This window comes from Scyliorhinus torazame, chromosome 6 (genome assembly GCF_047496885.1).
Source record: "Scyliorhinus torazame isolate Kashiwa2021f chromosome 6, sScyTor2.1, whole genome shotgun sequence".
Taxonomy (NCBI): Eukaryota; Metazoa; Chordata; class Chondrichthyes; order Carcharhiniformes; family Scyliorhinidae; genus Scyliorhinus; species Scyliorhinus torazame.
The window spans coordinates 285,970,013-285,987,944 of NC_092712.1; the positions used below are offsets into that span (position 1 = coordinate 285,970,013).

The window sequence follows — 17,932 nt, forward strand, 5'->3', positions numbered from 1 at the left end:
GGATTCACGCCAGCCCCCGGCGATTCTCCGACCCGGCGGGGGGTCGGAGAATCGCTCCCCTTGTGTCACTGCTGTCACTCACACCCTCCACCATCGCAGATGCACTCACCTCGGTTGGGCACATTAGTGATTAGGCTTCTGGAACACTGACTGCTGCGCACCACACAGCCGAACCAGTACAGCTGATGGAGGTAGGAGCAGCCGAGGGGCTGGACGGTCGGAGGGTAGGCCAGGCCCAGCACCCAGCTTCCGCCCAGATGGTTCCCGGGTTCCTGGACTTAGCAGGCCCACCCACAGACCCGATGCATTTGGAAACCCAGGAAGTGGACAAGGGGATGACGGCCGTCTTCCAGCATCTGCAGCGCAGTTGGAGGAATCCATCCGCGTCCAGGAGCAGGGAGTGGTGCCGGTCATGGCTGCCACCCAGGCAGACACCACACGGGTGGCGTTCGTGGTGGAGGCAATGGGGCAGGTTCTGCAAGGCGTGGGGCTACATGTGCATGTGTCATACGTGGCACAGGACAGGGCTGCCCTCTCACAGGCAGCCATGTCCCAGAGCCAGCTGGACATTGCCGCCACGCTCCAGGGTCTGGCCCAGTCTCAGCAGGCCATGGCCCAGTCCCAGCAGGCCATCGCTGAGAGCATCGGCGGCCTTGCGCACGTGCTGGATGGCATCGCACAAGCCCAACGGGAGGTTGCACAGCCCCCGACAGGGATGGCGCACTCCCTGAGCTCCGTCGCTGCGAACGTTCAGACCCTGGTCGATGCCACAGCGGGCCTCCAGGACTGGCAGCGCCAGGTGTCGGTGGTGCCACGTCGCTCGTCTCCGCTCGCACCACCATCCCGTAGTACGACGCAGGGGCCAACGGGCTCCCCGAAGGAGGAGGAGGTTCTGGGGCCCTTCCCGGTGACTCCAGCAAGGGAGGTCCCGGAACACTCAGACTTCCCCCGTTCCGTCCCTGATGCATCTGGTGGGCAGCGGGCACTGTTACACCAAACCTAGATGCCTCTGTGCTATGTCCGGTGCCTGAGGGGTCGTGAAGGGGACCGAGTGGCGCTGGGGTCGAAGTTCGGTACAACGGTGATGCCGGGTGTGTGTGTGTGTGTGTCCCGTCCCGTACCCCCAACACCCCCCCCCCCCCCCCCAAACACCCCGTCGTCCTTGGCACACCGACGCCAGCTACCCCACATGGCCATTTGATGGAGTGTCCGTGATGCATACAGGGACCACCAAGGTGGAGGGTGTAGCTGTGGCCATGAGTCAGACATTGTCTAACGATCCAAGCTCACAGCTCATCGCAGAGCAGGTTGTCATCATTCAACATGGCACTGATCACACCCCCCGCCCCCCTCCTCCTCCTCCTCCAACCCCCCCCCCCCTCCCTCCTCCTCCAACCCCCCCCCCCTCTCCGAGCATGGTGGCACCCTTCCCCAAAACCCCTCCCCCCGCCAGCACCAGACACCACAACATGTCTCCTCCGAGAACGCCAGCCGCTCATCTCCTCACTCCGCATCATCAGCCAGCACGACTGGCTGACAAATTTATTTAGCAGGGGTCACGCCGTGGAGACTTCGGCCCACCCGGGCCGCTGAATAGCGGGGGGCCCGGAGAATCCCCATACCTTGCACCTTGGGCGATTCTCCGGCAGGCGCGGTGCCAACCTCGATGCCGCCGTTCTCGCCAGTTGGGAGAATGTCGGGACGGCGTCGGACTGGCGTCACGCGAAAAATCGGCTCGAACGGCAATTCTCCTAAACAGCGTGGCGTGGGAGAATTCTGCCCCCCATTTCCACTGTCTCTGCCCTGGAAGAGTTAGGGATAAGCATGTGCCAAAAATTCTCCCAAGCTGCCCTTCTGTCACGTGAACCAAGCACAAGGACTGCTTTGTGTAACAGTAAATGAAGAATTTGGCTTTAACTGCACCTTATGAGAGGCAGTAGGAGGAGGTGACTTAAAGCTCAATCAAAGAGGTAGATTTCTCTCAAATTAAAAATTCTCCCCATATTATGAAGTGTTATCCTTAGAATGTACATGTCAGCAAGGCAAATTGTTTGATTCTGCTACAAATAATTGGTTTGCTCCCAACTTCAGAAACATATTGACATTGTCCTTTTCACCACCGACTGCACGATCCTGGCCCTCAAACATGTTGTGGCCAGCACAGTCACCATCAGAACAATTCCCTGCCCTGGGGCTGATTCCATTTTTGGTTATTGCCGGAAAGACAACTGAAAACAACAGATTCCACTCGATTCTGGAGCGAGCATTCATTGATCATATCAGTAGTGGGTCACCCAATATGGTTGCAGCACTAGTGCACTGCACAATTTAATTTACTGGAGTGAGAGGAACTCCTGTTGACATGCCAGACTGCTCAGAACACTCAACCAGTTAAAGCTGTTAAAAGTGATGGCCATGCTGGTCCATTGGGTGTTGAAACAACATGAGCTGAGTGTTCCACCTGTGCAGTCACTAACGCTGTGACACCCAGCTTAAGAAACAGAAGACCAAACTGTCCACATAGCGTACCAAGTAAAGGGTTTTTGACAATTTGCAAGCTTAAGTGCTGAGCAGTTTATAAATTGTCAGTTTATATTAGGAGGCCAAATCCATTTTGCCTCTAGATTCTGTTTTCACAAGGTCTGATTGTATTCAGTGAGCTAAAGGTTTCAGAACATGTTGTTATGCAAGTGAACAGGAAACAGCTTGCCATTTCTTGTCGTACTCCCCGCAGCATACCACAAACTATCCAATACAATCAACTCCTTAACACCGATATTCCAAAGGCTCCAAATGGAGGAAGAGCCATATACAACTCATAACCCTCTCCTCATGGCTAAATCATTCTTCCTGTTGATCAGTGGAATCGATCAGAAGTGCAAAATTACAATTTCTTTGTTTTGATCTATTTTTCATTGTAAGGGTCCTTTTTTGACATTATGATTTTCTTTTGGCCGCTAACTTCTCTGCCCTTTCTCTTTTGGCTGCCATCTTCTCTACCCTCACTCTTTCCGCTTCTTCGGCTCTTTTCTTCTCTTCTTCCTCTGCTTTCTTTCTTTCCTCTTTCAGCTCCTTGTACCTCCACTGGGGTGGTTCCAGGAAGTTGCTTCCCTTCACGCTGCTCTTTCGGCGCACTCTCTCGGGCTCATAGGTCGGAGTGGGCGCTTTGAACACACGCACCTTGGGCACCACGATTCCGGGCTGCACACTTCTCAACTTAATCATGCTCAAGGGCATCAGGCTACCCCTCCTGGAGGAAGTGGCTGTCATGTGTTTGGAGGGAGAGGTTAACGGCGGCAGGCTGGCTCTCCTTTCCTTCCCTTTTGGGAGCACGACAAGCTGAGAGTTCTGAAATAATTTTTGGTGTTTAATATAATCTTTGACTGGAGCTTTCACTTCCCGAGACCTCTGCTTCCTCAAGATCTCCGGCACCGTGATCCTCCTCTTTCCCACGCAAGGGGGGCTGCTCGGACAGACTGTCCTGCATCCGGTGGCAACAAAAGGGCTGCAAATGGCAGTGGTCATCTTGACCATGTGGTCAAGGGGGCCATCTTCTTCTGGGTCACGGGGAAAATTGATGGTCAAGGCTGACGTGATGGTCTCGTAGATTTTTTCCAAACAGTTCTTGGGCTCGTTGGCTTTTGTTACGAGTTCTCTCAATCTTGGCCACTCGGGCTTGTACCTGTCACTGAATTGGACAGGACAAGGCTTGGCCTGGAGTTTGCGCATAAGAGAGATGGTTTCATGCCGCCCTGTAAACTGTGCCCACTGCTGTGGGGTAAAACCCCTTCCGGGATCCGTGGCGTTCAAATCTGCACCTGGAGAAAAAAAAAACATATATGAATACAATGTATTTCCCTCCTTCATTTGGAATTTCACATCATTACCTACAACAACACGAGTCTCACTGAAGGAAGACCAGCTGGAATTATTTAATATCCAGAATTAGATGTCAGGTCTGGATCAGTGATATGTAATGGGAAATGTGAATTGATTGAGATGCATAAAATTATGAGGGACATAGAGTAGACAGGAACAAATTTTTCATCTTAGTAGAGGGGTCAATGACAAGGGGGCATAGATTTAAGGTAAGGGGCAAGAGGTTTAGAGGGGATGTGAGGAAAAACATTTTTACCCAGTGGTTGGTTGGAGTTTGGAATTCGCTGGCTGAAAGGGTGATGGAGGTAGAAGCCCTCATAACATTTAAGAAGTATTTAGATGTGCACTTGCATTCCCAGGGCACACAAGGCTATGGGCCTAGTGAAGGAAAATGGGATTAGGATGGCTAGGTGGTTGTTTTTGACTGGCGCAGACGCAATGGGTCGAGGGCCTTTTTTATGCTGTGTGATTCTATGACTATTGTGTAGCAATATGCCGTCTGCTGAATGAGGACCATTAAATGCAATCTGGGCAATGAATAATTGTGGAAAAAAAAGCAATAAGACAGGGCGGCATGGTGACGCAGTGGTTAGCACTGCTGCCTCATGTCGCCAATGACCCGGGTTCGATCCCGGCCCCGGATCACTGTCCGTGTGGAGTTTGCACATTCGCCCCATGCCTGCATGGGTCTCATCCCCACAACCCAAAGATGTGCAGGGTAGGTGGATTGGCCACACTAAATTACCCCTTAATTTGAAAAAAAAAGAATTTGGTTCTCTAAATTTGAAAAAACTTTTTTAAAAAGCAGCAATAAGACTTCTCTAAACCAGGTCACCTAGGAGGCTGGAAACTGATCTTTGAGTTTCTTGGGGGGGGGGGGGGGGGGGTTGAAATAGTGGGACATACTAACCAAATTTGCTAGATTCATGGTTGGCGAAGATTTGGTTTATGTTCAGTAATTCAGGTACTGACAGAATTCTGTGGGATATTCCTCTTGTATTGTGAGATAAGGTGATATTGCGGTTCCTAATTAGTTAGATAAATAAAGTGGCAGAGCAGCAGTGCAAACCTAAGTGTCCGTCCAGCTCATTCTCCAGCCAACATAAGTTAGGGGCCCACTTAAGTTTTCATTCCTAGCCCACTCAAGTTTCCATTCCTAGCTCCGCAACTGAGCTGCCCAAACTCACTTAACATCCATGGGCTAAGTGGTCATTTTTTGGATTGGATTGCATTTGTTTATTGTCACGTGTACCGAGGTACAGTGAAAAGTATTTTTCTGCGAGCAGCTCAACAGTTCATTAAGTACATGGGAAGAAAAGAAAATACATAATAGGGCAACACAAGGTATACAATGTAACTACATAAGCACCGGCATCGGATAAAGCATACAGGGTGTAGTGCTAATGAGGTCATTCCATTAGAGGGTCATTTAGGAGTCTGGTAACAGCGGGGCAGAAGCTGTTTTTGAGTCTGTTCGTGCGTGTTCTCAGACTTCTGTATCTCCTGCCCGATGGAAGAAGTTGGAAGAGTGAGTAAGCCGGGTGGGAAGGGTCTTTGATTATGCAGCCCGCTTTCCCCAGACAGCGGGAGGTGTAAATGGAGTCAATGGATGGGAGACAGGTTGTTGTGATGGACTGGGCGGTGTTCACGACTCTCTGAAGTTTCTTGCGGTCCTGGGCCGAGCAGTTGCCATACCAGGCTGTGATGCAGCCAGATAGGATGCTTTCTATGGTGAATCTATAAAACGTTGGTAGGGGTTCATGTGGACATGCCGAATTTCCTTAGTTTCTTGAGGAAGTATAGGCGCTGTTGTGCTTTTATGGTGGTAGCATCGACATTTTTTTATGCTGCAAGTTTGTATGGTTGTTTAACAATTCACTTTCAGCTTCACAGCCCGGCCTAGGTCGGAACGCAGGTTGCCTACTGACTTTGCTGTGCTAAAAGGGAATTAATTAATCAGCGGGTCGCTGGGTCAACATCCTGGAACTTCCTACCCTGACAGAACTGTGGGAGCACCTTTACCACATTGTTTTAAGAAGAAAGATTACCACCCTCACCTTCTCAACATCAACAAGGAATGAGCAATAAATGTTGGCCGCGTCAGCAATTACGATATTCCCAAGATGATTTTTAAAAAAACTTATGTCAGTGAACCAAGTATTCATTTTCTTTTGAATTTCATGCCCACTGATGTTTTATTGAGGCCTTCTATAACACATTCAGCATCACATTTCTCTTTCAATTAATTATCCTGTGTGGGAGTCGGTTAGCTCGGTTGGCCAAATATATAGAGTGTAGGGCAGAATGGTACAGGTTCAATTCCCACAGTGGGTGTGGTAGTTCTTGGAAGCCTGCCTCCTTGCTTTGTTCCCTGCTTGAAATGGAGTGGTGTCCTGCATGTTGTATAAACACTTGCCTCTCTCACACAGAACTGCACTTATGGTCCCTCATGGACTATTGCTGGCTACCTAATTGGCCTGTACAAATCTCTGAACTCAAGGTGCAGCCATTGGAAACTTAACGATCTCATCGTAAAGTTCATTAAACTGCCAGCAATTAGGTCTTGCAATGTGTTGCAACACCAGTTTCTCACTCAACCACAGTGGTAGAGCATCTCCCTCTACAGATTTTGGCTATGCTATTGTGAAGAATGGCCAGACCCGAGGGTGACCCATCAATGGAGAAGGAAAGAGGGAAAAATAATTGGTGCCCCGTCTAACACTGTGAGAGGCACGTGTTTCATGTCAAATTACCATGTAATTGCCATATACCAGAATTTCAAAGCTGCTTGCTTTCTAGGCATGTCAAGCTGCAAGCTGATGTGATTGTTTGCTTGAAATTTACAGCCTGTTTGAAGTCCAAAAACTAAACTGAGATTGAAGGCTTGGGAGACATGCCAGCGGGAGCTATTCCACTGGGAGCTTCATGTTCTGTTGCTCATTCAATGCCACTGTCAGCTCACATTCTACAGACTTCGTCCATGCTACAACACTGCAGAGGATTTTTGGTATCCACCCAATCGCCTGAGATTATCATTGAGCAGGGAATGTAACAATCTGCTTCATTATTTCTCGGTCTGCTTTTTGAAATGAATCACACTCCCTATTGCCCTGCAAATTCATCCTTTTCAAGTAGGTGTTCTAATGTTTTTGACAGTTACTACTGAATAAATTTCCATCTTAGTTTCAGGCTTCGCATTCCAGATCAGGAATGTCTATAAAAACCTCCTTGGTTCTTTCATCGATTAATTTAACTCTGTGTCCACTGATTACCAATTGTCCCACAAGTGAAAACAGTTTCTTCTCTTGTCAACTTTATCAAAACCTTTCCTAATATTGATGCCTTCATTAAATTCATCCTCAACTTTTGCTCTAAGTACAACAAACCCAGCTTCTCTGTCTCTCCGTAACTGAAGATTCTCATCACTGGAATTGGACCAGGATCTCTGCATATTCTCCAGGACTTTGACATCCTTGGCATCAATCACTCAGTATTTTCAAGACAGAGATAGATAGATTTCTAGATATTAAAGATATCAAGGGGATAGTGTAGCAGAATGGCATTGTGGTAGGTTAGCCATCTTCTATTGAATGGAGGAACAGGCTTGATGGGCTGAATGGCCTGCTCCTATTTCCTATATTCCTAAAGTATGGTGCTCAGAATTGAACACAACATACAATGTAAAATCAAACAATCTGTTGCAAATTGTGCAACCAATATAACTTAAATTCTTAGTCCTGGAACACACATTCAGTGCTCAGTATGCTCCGAGCTACTCATTTAGGTTTATAGTAACCTGGCCCCAAAAAGCAGTTGAAGTCCATTCCGTTATTATCTCAGCATAGACAAGGGATCAAACCTGGACTAAAGTATTCTGTTGTGTTGTGACTGTATTACAGAAGGCTTCAACAGAATATTGTCAACAGTGGGCATGGAATTAAATGGAAAATAAAAGTTTAGCTTAACCTCCTTCCTTCCTTTTGTACTCTATTCCCCTATTTTAATAGTTTATAATCTTTTTTTGGTAAGGAATCAAAGGAAAATCTGAAACCCCATCCCTCTCTCCCTTCGCATTGAGTAAATGAATTAATATTTTTCATTAAATGTAAGAATATATCTTTAAAAATTGAAAACTTGGTACAATTTTCAAATGACCTGAAAATTGCACAGAACCCTTTATGAATGCTCAATGAACCTTCGGTTCTGGGGAACACTGGATGAAAAAACACTGACCCATTGATAAAGCCCAAGATCCCATATACTTTGTAAACAGCCCGATTGACTTGCCCTTCTATCTTCAACGGAGATTATTAAGAACAGGAGCAGTATACGTCCGTCGTCAATGAAATCGTCAGTACCTACCTGCCAACATCAGGGCTCGGACACAATCCATCTTCCCTTGCATTGCTGCTTTCATCAGTGCAGTGAACCCATGAATGTTCCTCCTCTCAATGTCAATTCCCGTAAAATAGTTCAGCAAGTAATTTGTGATGGTAATGTGTCCTGCAAAAAAATGCAACAGTGCTTAGAGGACTGCAAATCATATAGAAACAGCCACAGGCAGGGGAACGGGTTACAAATGAACTCATATACTTCCGTAATTTAGATTTGAATCCACCAGAGAATGATAGGATAGATACTGACTGTAAAAAAGGACATGCATTTCTGTAATTTTCACAAACACAGGATGTCCTAAGTGCTTTGCAGCCAATAAAATGAGGTCCATGTTGTACCGTAGGTTCATTTGTACAGCAAGGTCTCATGAAGGGCAATGTTAACGGCTGGATTATTTGTTTTCCCCAAGTTGATTGAAGAACAATTATTGACCGGGACGCCAGGGATAACTCTCCTGCTCTTTATTGAATCAGTATCATGGAATTCTTTACACCCACCCAAGATCTATGGCAGTAGGAGATGTGCATAGTTCAATAGGGAAAGTTAAAATTTACAAAGTATATCCTCCATTTTCTAACGTGAGTGAACAAAAGGAAACATCCACATTTCAGTTTATCACCAATATAAACATAAATGTGGGAAAAACATCCTCCCCGTTCCTCACAGGCACAGGTCCAGAGCACAATGATGTCTGTATTTCATAGAATCATAAAATTTACAGTGCAGAAGGAGGCCATTCGGCCCTTCGAGTCTGCACCGGCCCTTGGAAAGAGCCCCCTGAAAAAGCCCACACCTCCACCCTATCCCAGTAACCCCACCCAACCTTTTTGGATATTAAGAGGCAATTTGTATGGCCAATCCACCTAACCTGCATATCTTGGATTGTGGGAGAAAACCGGAGTAAACCCACGCAGACACGGGGAGAACGTGCAGACTCCGCACAGACAGTGACCCAAGCCAGGAAGAGAACGTGGGACCCTGGAGCTGTGAAGCAACTGTGCTACCGTGCTGCCCCCATCCGATTCACATTAAGTTGCCACACCCCTGCCAAATTGGCATGGCAACCTTCTGCCAGTTACACCAAAACAGAAGGGTTTAGCACATTGAGCCCAGGTTCTTCAGCGCAGAGGCTCCCATGGCCATATGAACCCAGTGTTACTGACCTGATCTGAAGGGAGTAATAGTCATTTGCAGCCTGACGTAGGTTTGGTTCTTCTGCTGCTGCAGCAATTTAACTTGCTTTGAATTCAATTAGAATTAGTTAAAATTCATTGCCTTTGGCAATCAAGGACCTGTGACCAGCCATAAATTGAAGCCAGACAGTTGTGTCCTTTGCTGAAGTAATTGGTTAATTGAAGACCACGGTGACCAGCAATCAATTGAAGCTGATTAGAAAGCGAGGCCAAGATCATTGAATGAATAATGGTACAGTTCCTGCCAAGTTCACTCCTCTTTGTGATACTGGAGGATGTAGTGTACCAGTAATAAATCGATTACGCTGTTCAACTGTGCTGCTTCATTGGGAGATGTCACATTCGGACTTAACTGAAGGGGTTTGTGCAAAAACCTAGAAGTAATTTATCCTTGGCAAAACTGGTGCAATAGCTGGCTCATTCTACCGATTGCATCCCAACCGGAAACCGCAATGTCATGTTGACATTGTGAAACCTGTCTGCTGTAAGAGGCGGCGTACTTACTGTTTGATCAAACCTTTCCGACGGCAATTCACTGACTAGTTACAATTTGTTTCCAATTGCCTATAATCTATTCCCGGGGGTGGGGGTTGGTAAAGCTATCCTGTTAAATTATCTACCTGTACCCCTTCCTGATGTCTGCACATTGCCCACTGCCTTTGGCAGCCCAGGCTTTCCTCCGTTCCAGTGAGACATGTGGGCTACTGGATACAGATCAATCAAAGCAGTAGGCACGTGTTCAAGTAGAAACATGCATCCCTTTTTCAATTTTTATGCTGAACATCTTTATTTTTATATCCTTTTTGATAAATTTACATAAATCCTATGTAAATACCTAGATTAACACTTTGTAATAAATATGTTTTACGTGAATTGACAAAAGAATCAGGGGAGATAAGGACATCATTTTTATGCAGAATGTTGTTACGATTTGTTACTACAGTGGCACAGTGGTTAGCACTGCTGTCTCAGTGTCAGGGACGCGGGTTTGACTCTGACCTCGGGTCACTGTCTGTGTGGAGTTTGCACATTCTTCCCATGTCTGCGTGGGTTTCCTCCGGGGGCTCCAGTTTCCTCCCACAGTCCAAATTTGTGCAGGTTAGGTAGATTGGCCATGCTAAAATTGCCTCTTAGTGTCCAGGGATGTGCAATCTGGTGGGGCTGCAGGAAAGTGGGCCTTGCGCAGGGTGCTCTTTCAGAGGGCCGGTAAGACTCAATGGACCGAATGGCCTCCTTCTACACATGTTGGGATTCTATGGATTCGAACGCACTGCCAAAATGGCTGGTGGCATCAGGATCAATATAACTTTCAAAAGGAAACTGCATATGCCCTTGAAAAGGCATGTAAGTCCTGAGCTATCGGGAATGAAGGACCAATTGGATAAGCTCTTTCAAAGAGCCAATACAACATGATGATTGGCCTCCCACAGCACTGTAAGATTCCATGATATCTATGAGTGGTTCAATTGGTTATCGTAGAAAGAATGTTGAATTTCTATCATACATTATAATGTATAAAACTAGTTATGGGAGGGTACTTGTTGTCACGGTTCTATGTCATTGGACCACTGCCTCTACGTGAATAATGGACACAAGGTTAACCAATACTTTGGTTCATCGGTAACAGCATTTTTCCTGTTTTTATTCACAACAGCGCTAGGCGACCGATAACTTCACAGGTTATCTGCGAACAGTACAAAATTTCACTGTCCTTCCTGCATTTTGATTTTCTGTAAAGTGCCAGTAAAAACTGGGAAGCAATGGTGAAGTTGACAATTATGCTGATGGAACCAGTAGCAGTACGGGTGACCACATGGAATTGAGGGCTAATGTTAATCCTGCATATAGGTACTGCGACGTCAACACTTTCCGTCTTTCCGCAGTTGGTTTCTATTCCTGGGATACCCTTCTCTTCCACTCCCTCCCGAGGGATTATAGAGTCGTTGGAAGTTGCTCCTTGTGGGGTCAGTTTTCATAGAAAAAAACATGGGAGGGCTACCAGGTTGCTCTTCCAGGATAAGAAGTCAGAGAGAGTGTCAACCAGGGCAGCATGGTAGCACAAGTGACTAGCACTGTGGCTTCACAGCACCAGGGTCCCAGGTTCGATTCCCTGCTGGGTCACTGTCTGTGTGGAGTCTGCACGTTCTCCCTGTGTCTTCGTGGGTTTCCTCCGGGTGCTCCGGTTTCCTTCCACAGTCCAAAGATGTGCAGGTTAGGTGGTGGATTGGCCATGATAAATTGCCCTTAGTGACCAAAATGTTTAGGAGGGGTTATGGGGATAGGGTGGAAGTGAGGGCTTAAGTGTGTCAGTGCAGACTCGATGGGCCGAATGGCCTCCTTCTGCACTGTATGTTCTCTGTAAAGTGAGATTGAGCATATGCCCAGTGTAAAAAAGGAGCACTGTAACCGTGCTCTGGAGCTATGTGTTATTTTCTCAGTGACAAACGGCGCTTTTGCACCATAAATCTAGTTTAATGGATTATTCAAAATGAGGTTATCTATACTAATCCAATCTCCTATCTCACTGTGCAAGCGCAGTCAAAATAGAGAGCTACGTGGGGTTAGAAGTCAGGGGAAAAGTTGGATAAAATGCCTATTTTAAAATCATTCATTCTGTCCTGATTTTTACCCTTGTTCCATCAATTCCTCTGTGCACATTTGTGACGGAAATTGCCCGTGTAAACTTGTCATGTGTTAGTTAAACCCTCTGACCCCTGGTGCTGCTGCAGTGCCATATTCCAAAGCTTGCAAGTAGTTAGCCAGTTTATCCGCTTAGCTCAGATCTGCTGTGACAATATTAACTTTATAATTGAAAACAGTTCATAATACCTTTCTCCGAAAGCAGAGACTTTGGAATATTTATGCTGCAAAATGTCCCAACATATTTTCAAATGGTTAAACGCAATTCCATTTGAATTGCAATCTATGGCAAGTTCAAATCATATTTGAATGGATAAAGCACCACTAACAAATTCTATGCATGGGGATTTCAACAACTAATGACTCAGCAAGAGGCAAGCTCCGGTGTGGCAAAGCTTTCCCAATTTGCAATGGCTCACTTGGGGTTTGGGGACGCGGTGATACATCACCAGGTTCATTAAGATCCTGCCCTTGTCATATTCAAGCACTCAATCTAATCCAGATTCCAACCAGTTCACTGGCCCTGCAGTATTAGTGACATAAGTCAGTCTCCAGGAACATTTCCTCGGAAAATTCTGCCACTTGTCAGATCCTCCAGGCTCATCTGGAGGGACCTGACTGAAGGCTCAGTACAATGATCTTGCTTTGCATGGGGTGTTAAGTTTAACCTTTCCAGACATTCAAGCACAAAATCAAGGCTGAGATTCCAGTGCTGAGGGAGTACTGTACGATCGAAGCTGCTGTCTTTGATGTAAACGATCTTGAGGCATTATTGTGAGCAGGAGGATTCTCCTGATTGTCCTGAATAATATTTATCCTTCAGTCAACACTTAAATCTGTTGAGCTACCCATTACCACTTTGTTTTTTGTGGAGCCTTGCTGAGCATAATTTGGCTGTTACCTTTCCCACGTTATAGCAGTGGTTACCACTTCAAAAGTACCTTGTTGCCAAGTAAATGTTTTGGGATGTTTTGAGATCATAAATAATGCTGGATAAATGCAACTCTCCCTTTCTTCGAAACTTTCTTTGGAAAATATTTTTATTAAAATTTTTAGCAATTTATATGCCAAACATACAATAACACAGAATGACAATTAAACAGTAAGACCCCCCCCCCCCCCACCCACTCTCCAACAGTGACCTGCTCTTTAAAGTACACTTTAAACGGTTCAGTAAAAACCTTCCACTGACCCTCTCACAGTAAACTTTACCTTCTCGAGGTGCAAAAACTCCATCAAGTCACCCAGCCACGCGGAGGTGCTCGGCAGTGTAGTCGACTTCCAGCCCAAGAGGATCCGCCTCCTTGCCGCCAGGACGTCCACCCCCCACTTCATCTCCGGCGCAACCAAAACCCTGAAACCCGCCATTAGTGGGCAAGGTTCCAACCCAATGTTCAGCATTGTCGACATAGTCTCAAAAGAGGACCTCCAGAAGCTCACTAGCATTGAGCACGACCAGAACATATGCGCGTGATCCGCCGGGCTTCCAAACACCGAACACATCGATCATCCATCCCTTCAAAAAAACCGACTCATTCATGAGGTGAGCTCGGAACACCACTTCCAGCTGGGGGAGACTCAGCCTCGCACAGGACGAGGTCGAGTTCATCCTCCTCAGTGCCTCACTCCAATTCTCCTCCTCCAAGATCGGCCCCAGTTCCTCCTCACACTTTGCCTTCATACCCTCAACTGAGTACTTCTCCCCTTCCATTATCCCTGGAAGATATCCGACGCGTTGGCTACCTCCGAGCCTGAACAGGATAAGATCCCTTCTTCAAGTCGCCAGCCACGCTGCTTCACCGGAAAGGAAGAGTCGTACTTTTTGACCCGGCTACACACCTGGAGATACCTGAAACCATTAGCGACCATAAGCCCATATTTTTCCTTGAGGTCCCCCAGGCTAGCAAACCGACCCTCTAAAGATAAGTCTCCCACCTACTCCAAACCTTTTTCCTTCTATTCCCTAAACTTCACATCCAACCTAGAAGGCTCAAGGAGCTGGTCCCCACAGATGGGGGTTAGCCTTGAGGCAGCCCTCAAATAAAAATGTTGATGGAGTTGCCTCCAAATTTCTAACGTGGCCACTATTACCAGGTTAGTCGAGTATTTCTTCGGCACCTGCGGTAATGGAACGTCACCAATGCTAATAGGCTTGCTCCCCTCACAGACTCTGCTTCCAAAACTCTTCCAAATGCCTGCACCACTCTACCACCTTTTCAGCATTAGCCACCCAGTAGTAATATTGAAAGTTTGGCAAGGCCCAAGCCCCCTACTCGTCGCTCCCTCTGGAACACTGTCCTTCTGCTCCTCGAGCCCTTACCTGCCCAGATAAACCCAGTCACCAGCCGGTCAGTCTCTCAAAAAAAAAACCTTGGGCAAGAATATCAGACGGCACTGGGACAAAAGTAAAAATCTCGGCAAGATATTCATCTTAACCGATTGCACTCGGCCCGCCAGGGATAGTGGGAGACCGTCCCATCTTTGCAGGTTCGCCTTGACCTTCTATAGTAAGAAGTCTTACAACACCAGGTTAAAGTCCAACAGGTTTGTTTCAAACACTAGCTTTCGGAGCACTGCTCCTTCCTCAGGTGAATGAAGAGGTTCCAGAAACATATTCCAGAAACATATATATAGACAAATTCAAAGATGCAAGACAATGCTTAGAATGCGAGCATTTGCAGGTAATTAAGTGTTTACATATCCAGAGATAGGGGTAACCCCAGGTTAAAGAGGTGTGAATTGTCTCAAGCCAGGACAGTTGGTAGGATTTCGCAAGCCCAGGCCAGATGGTGGGGGATGAATGTAATGCGACATGAATCCCAGGTCCTGGTTGAGGCCGCACTCATGTGTGCGGAACTTGGCTATAAGTTTCTGCTCAGCGATTCTGCGTTGCCGCGCGTCCTGAAGGCCGCTTTGGAGAATGCTTACCCGGAGATCAGAGGCTGAATGCCCTTGACTGCTGAAGTGTTCCCCGACTGGAAGGGAACATTCCTATCAGGTTGAAACAAACCTGTTGGACGTTAACGTGGTGTTGTAAGACTTCTTACTGTGCTCACCCCAGTCCAACGCCGGCATCTCCATATCATGGCTACCATTGACATTGCAAACTGCCGGCTCAAAGTGGAGAGGATCTCCATGATCGCGCACTGACATTAAATTTCTACAAAGATGCAAGAAAACATACAAGATCACAAAAGGGCTACAGATCACAAACCCACTCAAGTCGACCGACAGCACAGACTACGCTGAGAGACTCTGCTGTCGCACCTCTCTCACACTCCTCAACCACCTCGTACGTCAGCTCTACAGCAGATGACGCAACCTGGAAACCAAGATAGAGGCCATATTCTCAACTTGCGCTCAGGACGCAGCAGACCAGCTGCGGAACACCGCCAAACAGATGAGACAACGATACTGTGCATCTATATCACACCAAGAACAGGAAGCTTGAGAAACTCGGATCACCACCAGCAGCAACCAAGCCTCCCGGTACCACAGTAGAAAACAATACAGGGAAATCTATTGTCAACTTGTCGGACTACACCCTTCAACCAGACGAAATCGAAGTCCTCAGCAGAGGGCTCAATTTCTACACCACCACCAAAATGGACCCCATCAGTCTCGTGGCAGACACGGAGGAATTCATCAGGCGAATGAGGCTCCGGGAATTCTTCCACAGACCCCAAGAGGCCGACAGCGACCCCAAGGAAACTACTAATGAACCGGAACAGCAGACTGAGAGATCTGCGTGCGGCAACCAAAGAGGAAAGAGTCAAATTCGACCCCTCCAGGAGGCCGCTGCCCTAGACTCGACATGTATGCTCAAGCCGTCAGGAGTCGCGTCAATGCCTGATTCATCAGTCGCATTCACAAGACAGCCCCGAACATCACCCAAGCACAATGCAACGCCATCCGTGATCTCAAGAACAACCGCAACATCGTCATCAAAGCAGCAGACAAAGGCGGGGCCACCGTCATACTGAACAGAACAGACTACTGCAAAGAAGTATACCGACAACTCAACAACCAGGAACACTACAGACAGTTACCCGCAGATCCGACCAAGGAACACATCCGCCAACTCAACAGACTGATCAAGACCTTGGATCCAGACCTTCAGAGCACCCTACGTGCTCTCATCCCACGTACTCCCCGCATTGGAGATCTCTACTGCCTCCCGAAAATACACAAGGCCAACACACCAGGCTGTCCTATCGTTTCAGGCAATGGGACCCTGTATGAGAACCTCTCTGGCTACATCAAAGGCATCTTGAAAGCCATCGTACAAGGTACGCCCAGCTTCTGTCGCGACACAACGGACTTCCTACAGAAACTCAGCACCCATGGACCAGTTGAACCAGGAACATTCCTCGTCACAGTAGACGTCTTGGTACTCTACACCAGCATCCCCCATGACGACGGCATTGCTGCAACAGCCTCAGTACTCAACACCGACAACTGCCAATCTCCAGATGCAATTCTGCAACTCATCCGCTTCATTCTGGATCACAACGTCTTCACCTTCCACAACAAGTTCTTCATCCAGACGCATGGAACAGCCATGGGGACCAGATTCGCACCTCAATATGCCAACATCTTCATGCACAAGTTTGAACAAGACCTCCTCACCGCATAGGACCTTAAACCTACGTTATACACTGTGGTAGTCTGTGTTAGGAGGATTACGGTACCTAGTAATGCCGGAATACCATTGGTGGAGAATGTACTTGTTCCCATTGGATAAGCTTGTATGTTAGCTCCGCCCTGCAAGGCGGGGTATAAGGGCCCGTGCCACCCCAGCAGCTTTCTTCTGTACCTGCGCTGCTGGGGGAAACATCTAGCGTATTAAAGCCTTCAATTGTCTCTAATCTCGTTTCTGAGGTTACTGATCGTGCATCATACACCAGATACATCAATGACATTTTTTTCCTTTGGACCCACGGCGAAGAATCACTGAAACGACTACACGATGACATCAATAAGTTCCATCCCACCATCAGACTCACCATGGACTACTCTCCAAAATCATTTGCATTCTTGGACACACTCATCTCCATCAAGGACGGTCACCTCAGCACTTTGCTTTACTGCAAGCCCACGGATAACCTCACGATGCTCCACTTCTCCAGATTCCACCCTAAACACATTAAAGAAGCCATTCCCTATGGACAAGCCCTCCGTATACACAGGATCTGCTCAGACGAGGAGGAGCGTAACAGACATCTACAGACGCTGGAAGATGCCCTCGTACGAATGGGATATAGCGCTCGACTCATCGATCGACAGTTCCAACGCGCCACAGCAAAAAAACGCACCAACCTCCTCAGAAGACAAACACGGGACACAACCGACAGAGTACCCTTCGTCGTCCAGTACTTTACGGCGTGGAGAAACTACGACATCTTCTTCGCAGCCTTCAACACGTCATCGATGAAGATGAACATCTTGCCACGGTCATCCCCACACCCCCACTATATGCCTTCAAACAACCGCGCAACCTCAAACAAACCATTGTTTGCAGCAAACTACCCAGCCTTCAGAACAGCGACCACGACACCACACAACCCTGCCATGGCAATCTCTGCAAGACGTGCCAGATCATCGACATGGATACCATCATGACACGCGAGAACACTACTCACCAGGTACGGTACATACTCGTGCGACTCGGCCAACGTTGTCTACCTCATACGCTGCAGAAAAGAATGTCCCGAAGAGTGGTACATTGGCGAGACCATGCAGACGCTGCGACAACGAATGAACAGACATCGCGCAACAATCACCAGGCAGGAATGTTCCATTCCAGTCGGAACACTTCAGCAGTC

At 47.4% G+C, this 17,932-nt stretch overlaps 1 protein-coding gene across 1 annotated transcript in view; it reads right to left on the reverse strand.

The window, feature by feature from the left end:
• Positions 1-1,431: 1,431 nt before the first annotated feature.
• Positions 1,432-17,932, reverse strand: part of LOC140425474 (ankyrin repeat domain-containing protein 33B-like) — a 61,507-nt gene continuing 45,006 nt past the window's right edge. Inside the window, exons 3-4 of the mRNA XM_072509788.1 lie at positions 8,242-8,382; positions 1,432-3,818 (exon numbers count right to left, since the gene is read on the reverse strand). Coding sequence (XP_072365889.1) covers positions 2,938-3,818; positions 8,242-8,382 — 1,022 coding nt within the window. The 3' untranslated portion in view covers positions 1,432-2,937. The remainder of the gene's footprint in view (positions 3,819-8,241; positions 8,383-17,932) is intronic.